This window comes from Parasteatoda tepidariorum, chromosome 4 (assembly GCF_043381705.1).
Source record: "Parasteatoda tepidariorum isolate YZ-2023 chromosome 4, CAS_Ptep_4.0, whole genome shotgun sequence".
Classification (NCBI taxonomy): Eukaryota; Metazoa; Arthropoda; class Arachnida; order Araneae; family Theridiidae; genus Parasteatoda; species Parasteatoda tepidariorum.
Window position 1 is genome coordinate 98,091,292 of NC_092207.1, and position 10,929 is coordinate 98,102,220.

Sequence of the window (10,929 nt, forward strand, 5' to 3'; positions counted from 1 at the left end):
TAAAAATCGTTAAAACAAAACTAAAACATGCTCGCCTGTAAAAGAAAATACATGAATTTCGAGAGAAAATTACAAATATTAAGACTTTTGCATGTTAGAGTATTGTTGTATGTTGTATATTTTGTATTAGTATGACAGGCTGCATTTTTATAAGTTATGGACACAAATCATTAAAACAAAACTAAAACATGCTCCCCAGTAAAACAAAACACACAAATGTCAAGACAAAATTACAAATATTAAGATTTATGCATGCTATGAAAGGGTACAAAAAGATTATGCTGTATTTTTATGAGTTTAGGGAAAAATCAGTAAAATAAAAATAAAGCATGCAGAATAAATAGTAATAAAACTACACTAAAACAATTATTCACAAGAATAAAACAAATAAAAAAATATATATTAAACATCATGCCAACATTTTCTTAAAGTTTTTCCACAAAATATGAACACATAGAAGGAAAGTGTAATTACAATTTTACATTGGAAGACAATGCGGGAACTGAAATATTGCTCATAAGAACTTAAGAATTAATATTATAACATCTCATTTAGGTAAAAAAAAAAATCATTTGTAGTGATGTATATCATTCTTAAATTAAAAGCATTTAACTTATCTAATAAAGTAATAGTAGATATCGGAGTATCCTAATACAATTAGGAAGTAGGAAAATATTAAATATTAGAAAGTATTTATTTCTTATCGGAATAGGAGATCTGCCTGAATCTGATTAATTAAAACATACTATAAGACAATAAAACAAGAGAAGGAAACTGTGAGCACCGACACAATTAAAAAGCCAACAAATATAACATAAAAAATTAAAAATGCTTAAATGTTATTTTTTCAAAAATTAAAGATGATGAAAAAATAAAAAGATATTAATGAAATGAAAATCTATAAGTCTTAAACTACCTACATCTAAACATCAGGCATAACTATTAATTGAAATGTGCGCAATTTCAAGCATGTTGACATAAGAAATAAAAACATTAAGAGTTGAAAAATTAAAAATTTAACTTTCAGAAAATGTTTACAACATACAAACAAAATGACTATCCAGATTGTCCCAAAAGTATAAAAATGGTCAAACATTTCAAGACGTATACATGAGATCAGTTACCTAAAAATATGGATGTCAAACACTTTGAAAAGATGAAATGATACCAAACTTTACTAACCTCTCTCTAGTGGGTCATGGACAATTTAAAAAAAATGAAATAGAAAAATCCCTATTATTAATTTTCTTCTTGAGTGTAGTAAGTATTGTTTCTAAAAAAACCTTCATATGTAAAGAAAATATGAGAAAAAAAGCAAAATTAATTGTATATAAAATATTAAACGTAATTAGTTAAGTTGATACAGAATTATTCATAACTATCATATTGTTTATGATAGTTATGAATAATGCATTTGTATTTCACTCGCAAATCAGACTTATTTACCGGTGCATAAGTTAACCTCCTGCTTTCTGTAAAATATTGGGGGGTTGAAAAGTCTACTCCGGTATATATGGCGCTAAATATAGAACTGTAGATACAAAATACAATTTGGTAGATTTTGAAACCTAAAATTCATAATTTAAAAATCAAATCAATGTGATTTCCCATAGAAAATCCAAATTTGCAATAAAAAATCTGAGTTACTATTTGAGATTTTGAAGTTGCTTCCTACCCTACTAAAGTGGGGAAAGGTCGATGGATCCAGTTTGAAGTTATTAGATTCATTCTTCAAAATAATCAAACCTGTGCATTTTCATTTCGAGAACTTTATTTTTCGATTCAAGATATCTCCTATTTTAACTATTTGTACCCTATTTTTAGTAAACCAGCTATACAAATTAGGATGAATTTTTCATGAAAATCCAAATCTGCAATAAGAAGAGTTTCTAGTTAAGATTTTGAAACTCAGAGGGCGAGAGTAAAGTGAATTCACTGAAACATCTTTTGAGAATATTTGACACTATTTTTTAAATTTTTGATCTGATGCTTAGTTGAGACATTTTACATCATCCAAATTTTTTGGATACTTTGTATATTATTTTAATATTCTGAAAATGTATTAAAATCAACACACCTTTGAAAGTCCCCCTTTTTGTTCTTTCTGGTAATTTTTTGGGTGTTGGTTCTTCTTTTTTGACGCTCTCTCTTTTACTTTCACGGGGAGTTGTTCGGGTTTTCATGTCTTCACTGTGACGTGATTCATTTGAACCAGATCTTCGTCTGGTAGGCCTACGATTGTTAGGTTCGATTGGAATGGGACTATCTCTGTTATTGGCTCTACCTCTAGTAGGCTGTTCTCTTTTCTTGGTTACCAATTCACTTAATGTTATGTCTTCATCAGTAGAGCAATCAGAGTTTACAGCTCCTATTAATTTCATAAATATATCAGTTATACATTATTGCCAAAACAATTATTAATTGAATGAGTAAATGATGTTTATTAGATATAATAACATTAATTAAAATATACTTCAGATGAAAGCTCTATAATAGAGCAATACAATTATTTGTTTAGTTAAATAATAAATATTTCCTTTTTTTTCTTCAAAATTTAATTCAATAAGTCAGAGAAAAGTTTCGCACATCCAAAAAGTTTAAGAGAAATTGTTTAAAGTAAATGCATTTTCTAAATGATAATTTAATTTAAGAAAACTTGCAAAGTCTATACAAATTAATAGTCATGTTCGATATATCATTGCAGAAAAAAAAAAAAAGATTTTTTCACAAAGGAAAAAAAAAAATACTAACAACTAAGAGATAAAAAAAAGTTATAAGTTTTGAAACGAAATAACTTTATATAACCATAACGAAAAGAAACCTAATAAATGAAACATTTCCCCATACAATGACAATAATAATAAGAAGAAAAAAACACAAACACCTATGGTTTTTAGAGCGAACTGTTACATACCAAGTGCAATTTTCATGGCCTAGAAAGTCCACTTAGATTATTCATATTACACTTCATTCCACTTTAATTTGGCAGCACTGATAAATGCATACAATCTTGATCATGGCTGTTGTCATAGAAACTGCCATGTGTAGTGCGGCTATTCAACAGCATTCATAACCGAAGTTAAAATTGTCAAATAAAATTGTTTCAGCTTTATATGTGTTTGCTTTATTGCTTGCTTTATTTTTAGCCATTGTTTGCTTTTGAAGAAATATGTAAATTAAATACATTTAACACAAAAAAACTCCAAAGAAATGTTTCATTAACAAAATTATTGTATTTTATGACTTTCATTTAGAACTTCATCACATGCATTTAATTATTAAATTTAAAAAAAAAAAACTCAACAAAAACAACCTAGGAGTCTAGAACTGGTTTTCTTGGGAACACTGTCACATTCCTTGACGCTGCCAAGTTAATGTAAAACAAAGTATTTTATTTTTTTCTTACATTTTCTACTCTCCAATAATGGTCAGACATAAGAAAATGGATGGTAAAATTCAGTAGAGTAATCATTCATACGATTCAACACAGAAATTATGCAAGAGAAAAAGGGCAATGTGCCAATGTTGTAAAAATTAATCATGTGTTTGTAAGAGTGTGGAAAAGGATTATTCAAACAAATGAATTATCTAAAAGAACTGTTTACACAAATATAAATTAATAGCATAGAGTGAAAGAAGAGATTTTTAAACTATGCAGGATTCTTTTTTATAAAGAAATGTAGAATGTGTGGAAAGGTTATTATGTATGTTAAAAAACACTCAGGTTATCCAGTTTTAAAAAATTCATTGATAATTTTAAAAAATTGATTTGTAATCATCAATAATGGTAAATTAGTACTGACTAAAACAAGTATCAACAATATTTCTAACTTATGATAAAAGTATTAATTAATATTAAGGTAAAAAAGTTGTTATAGAAAAAAAATAGCGAGGGAACATTGAAAGCTCTTTTCTACTAAGACATTTAACAAACAACTGTTGATAAAGTGCATATCAACATGCACTTTTTTCACAAAGCAAATTCTAGCACAAAAACTTGAACATTAAATAGATAAAAATGCATGCATTCTTTTTTCAGCTAAGTATTGCTAAATCGGTGTAAAAATTAACTCTTAGATACACTTACTTTGGCCAATCCTTAAATTATGTATTTTAATTATTTATTTTTATTGGTCCACTTTAACTAGTCTCATTTAGTATTAATATATATTGGTTAAAAAGAGCAAATAATAAATCATTATAAGGGAATATTTGAAAGCATAAAAAGGCTGAACATCTTGGTTTTGTTTTAAGGTATGAAGTGCTATTAATTTCGTCACTTAAAATTAATCTTTTAATTGGATTATCTCAATATCTTTTATTTATTTTTATACACATTTTGAAGTATTTTTTTCACAAATTTTCATAACGAAGATAAATTGTTGGGAATAAATTTAATGTACTATTTTAGAAAATTCATGCTAAGTCTTCTTAGATTTTTAATAAAACTTAAAAGAAAATCAATTTCTCAAAGAATAAAACTCCTTTTCAGTTGGATTTGTGTGCTAACAACAAAACCTTCCTAACAACAACAAAACCTTCATACATTTAACAAAATACTTTTGAAATTCTAACAAAAACTAACATTTTAAAATTGGCATTGCTGCACAGAGCACAAAATAAAAAATGGAGCACTGGAATTTTTGGTCTATTGATAGGATTTTCACATACTCTCATACCATCTTAACTATGCAAGGTGTTTAATTTCAAAATTCTTATTAAATTTATGCAGAGGTTTATAAACATAATTTATGCAGGAGATTATAAATACGTTACTTGAATAGTTAATTTAATTGTTTTTAATGTAACGACTTTTGCAAATCAAAAAACTTATCTAATATACATAAAACTAAAACTTTGTTAATTCAAAGAAGAAAAATTTTATAATTAATGATTATTTTTTAATACTTAATCCAATAATGACTAGAAAATTCAGAAATAGTATGATACCTAAATTTTTACATTCTTTTACACCATGTAATTTTAAGTAACATCATTCAATATTTAAACAGAATATGACACACTGTTCTTGAGAAATAATAATTTAAAAACACAACTTTCTTGAAATTTTATTGCTCAGAAATTATTGAGTCAATTTCATTCAGATTTTGTCATTTAGAAATACATAGTTTAAAATTATGTAAAAATTTGCATATTTTACAGTTCAAAATTTTTTACCAACCATTAATAACTTTAGTAGAAAATAATCTTAAAGAATGTTATTCTGTATGTAATCAAGTTGTGAATAAACAAGATTTATAATTAGATGATTTTTTTCTTTAATTTTTAGGAATAGTTTTGGATATAAGAGGTTATATATAAAAAAAAGTGACATTAAAATTTAGGAGTCTAAAACTACAACCACTCATTTGACTTAACAATTAGGACTTAATTTTCTAGATTGCATCTACCACCTATATTCTGAGGTCTGGAATTTAAATACCTGGTGAAAAAAGGTATATTTGTTCTCATAAAGATCATTTTTTATGAAATTTTTGTAACTAATGTCATATGTGAGCCACAATGTTTAAAAGCACTGTGCTGTAAAGGGCTGGGGATCAGACGATCAGCTTGAAATCCACCTAGTTTCAGTTTGCATATCACGCCCACCACATTGCTACACTCATGACATTGGTTGTCAAATTGTGGTGCCTATGACTCCTTGGTTCAAAACAAGCTGTTGCAAGAATTTATTACTTCAAAATATCATTTTGCATGAATTAATTAGAATATTTTAGGTCAAACCCTTGAACTATAAAAATTAATACATCAAATTATATCAGAAGTTGTTAAAGTATTTGGTCTTTCTTTTTTCTGTACTATACCTACACTAAAGAAAAATGGCTTTTTTTAATTAAAAAAAAAATAATAAAGAACCAAAAAAATATAATGCACAAATACTTATAACTTTTCTAACAAATGATAAAGAAATTAACCTACCTTTGGCTTTTTTTATGAGAGGAGTGTCTTCTTTACGAACCCTTAAACTCATTCGAACTGTTTCTTCAATTTCCAACTTATCAACCACTTCCTCTGAGGTTTTTGGTTTTAATACTGCTTTTTTAGGGGCATCTTCAACCCCCATGCAAGCTTTTATTAATTCAGCAGCATTTTCAGAGCACTTTCTTTTAAGAGGTTTAGAATAGACTAGAGATATCTCAAGTTCAGAATCTTCAGTGATCACACTTGTACTGTCTGTATCAGTACTATCAACAACAATTACACTTTCATTACCCAGTGGACGGATTTTTTGCATTTCGAAACCACAGTTTACGATCGGAGAGTTTCTATCGTGCACAAAAATTTCATCACTTTTGCGTAAGTCATTTTGTACAGATTTATCATCTGATGACTGTACGATGCTACTGTCGAGTTCTTGTTTCTGATTAGATTCCACACATTCGGTTATAAATAAATCATTTTCAACAGTACTAGCTATTGTCACTTCATTTTCAATAATACAAGAGTTTTCTATATCTAAGCAACAAACATTTTTTTGTAAGGAATTTTGTGTTGACTCGTCAAGTTCAGAGCTAGACTGATTTTTAGAGTCTCCTGAACACACAGGTGGATCAGTTGCAGAATTGCCTTCAGCTGGATCAGAAAGCTCTACAGTATTGGATATGTTAGTTAAACTAGTTGTAATGGCACTATCAGACATTTGTTCACTTTTTACGCAAGCTTCTGAAACAGCTGAGGTAATTAAACTTGGATCACTTTCAACAGTACATAAGGATTCTTCTGATTTGGTGTTTTTGTCTACTTTGTTAGGATGAACAGTCGTTGACTCAATAACTGTACTATTTGCAATTGCGTCAGAAGTAGTGTCAGCAGCTGACTTTTTTGAATTTTCATTATCACATTGTTTTCCGGGATTTGATTTAGTTTCTGACGGCTCAGAATTAATAGGAGAAGGAACTTTAGTAGAAGAATCTGATGGTGGTATCAATTTTTCATCTGCAGCCAGAGGTACAGAAGAAGTTGTGTCAGGAATTTCTTTCTTGTTTAGTGTTGTTGAATCCACAACATCAGTATGCCTTTGCAAGGATTTTGATACTAAAACAATATTTTGTGAATTGCTTGATAATGAATCTTTAGTTGTACTATCAACAATTGAAGAACAAGTTGTTGTAAAAGTACTAGATGGTTTGATTCCACTTTTTGTGCTGGAGGATGAATGTTTAGAACTTTGTACACTGCAAGGTTCGGAGCTGGCCTGACTTAACATGCTACTGCTGGAAATTAATTGTATTGAATTTTCAATATTAGTACCAAGTTTAAATTCATCTGGGAGATTTCTAGACAAGTGGCAGGATACTGATGTTGAAGGAGAAGAAACAATCGGTGTTACAGATGAGGTAGTTACGGCTGGTGAAGAGGTTAACACAGATGTTGTTGTGGAAACAGCACTAGATGACACAAGTTTTAAAGATGGTGAGGCCCCAGCCATAACTACGGATTTCACAACCACTCTGTTTCTCATGTTAGGTGCACCACTCTGACTTGAACAGGATAGTCCAGGAGAAACTTTTGATACAACTAATCTTACGGGAGAAGATGGATGAGGGTTTCCTATAGACTGCGAATTTTGAGAGACTGATGTTTTTGGTCCAATAATTTCTACAATATTTGGATTAGACGTCGATCGAACCGAGAGTGCCGAGGCACCACCAGGTAAAGTCACGAGTTTTATGGGAACAGTTTTAGAAGAATTTAGAGGAACAACTAGGCTCGAAGAATTATTACCTTGTAATGCCGCTCTTTGGCCACCTTTGAAAATAAGTTTAAATTTTTGACTACTTACTTCTTGAGGTAAATATTTCACAGGGGAAAGTAATGAAGTGACTATTGGACTGTTAGAGGTACTAACCACTTGCACTGATTCAGAACAAGTTTCTTTTTTAACATCTAATTTAGCAATAATGGGTTTATTTTCCACAGTGAAAGAAGCCCCAGAGTCATGTAATAAAATAGAAGGTGATGGTTCAGATGTTATGACACTTATATTGACACCAGGCAGACTCTCTTTTGTTGGTAAAGTTCCACTTGCAGAGACACAGTTTTCTTCTATAGAATTACAATTTACCTTTTCCACAGATGAATCTTTATTGCTATTACTTGATGAGGTGTATGGAATTAGAGTTTCAGTTGCCTGCACAGAGCTTGTAACTGGATTATTTTGTTGTATTGAGGCTGAGTAAAGTTTTAAAATATTTTCAGCTAAAGAATGACCTATACAAAAATAAAACAAATAATTAAAATTGGAGAAAAGTTGAAAAAAAATCAATAATTTTTGCAATATGTATGTCATTACTTAATATCACAAGTAAATATCAAAATCCCATCAAGGCAGTATTACATAGAGCTATTGCAGAGCTCTTACAAAATGATGTAATTGCGTGAAATGACAAATATTTTACTTTCTTACTTATAACTTATAGTTTTAAAATGCAGAATATTATTTTCCAATTTCTAAAGTACATAAAATAATTTATGTTAAAGAATATTATTTTACTGCGATTTTTTAAGAAAACTAATCTTCTTTTAACCCAATTGAAAATAAAAAAATTTCTTAAACTTTGTTGTACTGATATGTTGTTCCTCTCATACTATATCACAGCATAAAAAATTACCATGCAAGAACATTTAAACTAAAGCAATGTAAGTCAATGTTACAATGAAAAAAAAAACAAACATAGGCAGTACATAAATTCCCTTTACAAACTCACAAAATGTTACGAAAATTAAGTGGATTTGCTTACATACCCGTAACAAGTCCAGCATTCATTGATCGTGAAATATCGATGCCTAATGATCAATGAGATGGATATAAATAACTGTATCAATTTAACCCCTTCAAAAACTACTTTTAATGTTAAATACAATTTCACAATTTCTTTCATCATATTTTCCTTACATATAAAGGGTTTTCTTTCTTTTTTTTCATTGAAGCACTTGAAATTACAAAAAGAAACAAATTAAGAATAAAAAAAGTTATGAAAATTTATTCAAGAGTATTTAAAAAATCTACAACTCACTAAAAACTTTTAAAACATACTGAAAAGCTAGAAATTTAAAGATTCCAGAACATAATTAGTGTTGGAATAAATAATATTATGTTTCTTTATTTAAGGGTCATATCCAGATAGAATAGAGTGAAATATTTTTAACTGGAAGAATTTTGTAGACTTAATTTTTTTAAAGTCTAAAAGTGTCTTTTAAGTGTGAATCTTATATCTGTCAGATAATTTTGTTAATCACAAAAAAAGATTTAATTATATATTGAAATATAATTATTTATTAATGAAATGTGAATGCATATTGTAAATACTGGATGCTCATAGTTGTTCATTCATACATAAAAATTTAATGAGCAATTCTACAAAACTAAAATTATTTGGAATGCTTATAAAACAGATATTTAAAATTTATTACCTTCTTTTTTCATTTATTTCAAAAGTAATTAAAGATTAAAAATGTGATAATTTTTTCTGCATTTATTCTTTATACATAAAGAATTCATGCACTGAAAAATACAAACAAACTTACCATAAGCTACAAAAAGATATGCATTTAATTTCACGAATACAAACAAAGCATCTTGAAATTTCGTTAACTTTGAAGCATATCATATGTTAATAATTTATAACTGATCGCTTAACACATTATGCTCTACATTTTAGTAAGAATCATTTAACCAACTTCATCATTATTTAATTCACTATACATTTAGAAAATAGAAAAATGACTGAAATGGTTATTCTCATATCCATATTGTTTGTAAATCCCTATAATCAAGCAATATTTTTTATTTTAGCAATATTATATAATCAAGCAATATATAATATAACATTTACTATATCTTGTATTTAGTATATGTCATGTTCTTGTATTTAGTATCTATGCATATAGTAAAACATACTTGAAAAAATTCACTTATCTTCAAGCAAAATTGGGATTATTCACGAAAAAAAAATCAATAAAATCCACTTATTGCAGAACAAAATTGGGTTTTTTCATAAAAAAAACACACATGCACTGGTTTTTTTTTTCTTAAAAACTTCGGTTTTTGCAAACCCTATTTTTTAACTTAACTTTATTTCATCTGAAACGTGTTTTGGATTTCCATCTTTTGAATAAAAACATACTTGTTTTGACATTGTTAGTTTTTCATGTTTCTTTCCTAGAGAAAGAAATTTTAAAAAAATCCTAAAGATTCTTTAAAATTACATGCTAGCCAAAATGGTATGTTTTGAAAACAGGAATATAAGTAAAACTACGAATCCTGTAAACTAACATTGGCAAAACCATGCTGATCATAAAGAATAAGAAGCTTACAAAATAATTGATAATAAACCATTATATTAATATGACATGTTGTGAACTACTATTTTAATTACAGTACAGTGACCCGGGGTAATTCTTGATCAAAAAATGCAAACATCTATTTTGTGAAAAAACTATTCAAGATAGAATTTTAATATTTACTGGAAGTTTGAGGCTATATGAGATGAGTCCTATGCCTCCTTCTTTTGTTTGAAAATCTAATTAGAATTTAAAAGATTTTAAATTTTTAGTGATCAGGAATTACCCCTGGTCTTGATCATTTCTGGGGTAATTCCTGATCACTTCTGGGGTAATTACTGATCACCAGTTTTTATTGTAAAGGGGCTGTTTAAAAATAATTATATAATGGTAATTAACAAATAAGACATCAAGATCAAACAAATAAACCAAAAAGATATGTTTAAGCAGCTAATAAAACTATTTATTTAAAAGCAAGAAGAAAGATTAACACTTTAAATTTTCCAAAAATCTTTGCATCATGCCATACATTTTAGGCAAGCAGCCAACTCATTCTCATGTTCTGCTGAAATATAAGAGAGTTCCCTCATGGGTTACTTTTGCTGGATTTTTTAACTTCATTAA

At 28.2% G+C, this 10,929-nt stretch overlaps 1 protein-coding gene across 4 annotated transcripts in view; it reads right to left on the reverse strand.

Moving 5' to 3' along the window:
- The window catches only part of LOC107452001 (serine-rich adhesin for platelets), a 46,799-nt gene that overhangs the window by 6,727 nt on the left and 29,143 nt on the right, over window positions 1-10,929 (reverse strand). For all 4 annotated transcript variants that reach the window (XM_016068265.4, XM_016068266.3, XM_071180221.1 and 1 more), the window contains 2 exons: window positions 5,941-8,232; window positions 2,078-2,368 (listed from right to left, as the gene is read on the reverse strand). In XM_016068265.4, the coding sequence (XP_015923751.2) occupies window positions 2,078-2,368; window positions 5,941-8,232 (2,583 nt within the window). The remainder of the gene's footprint in view (window positions 1-2,077; window positions 2,369-5,940; window positions 8,233-10,929) is intronic.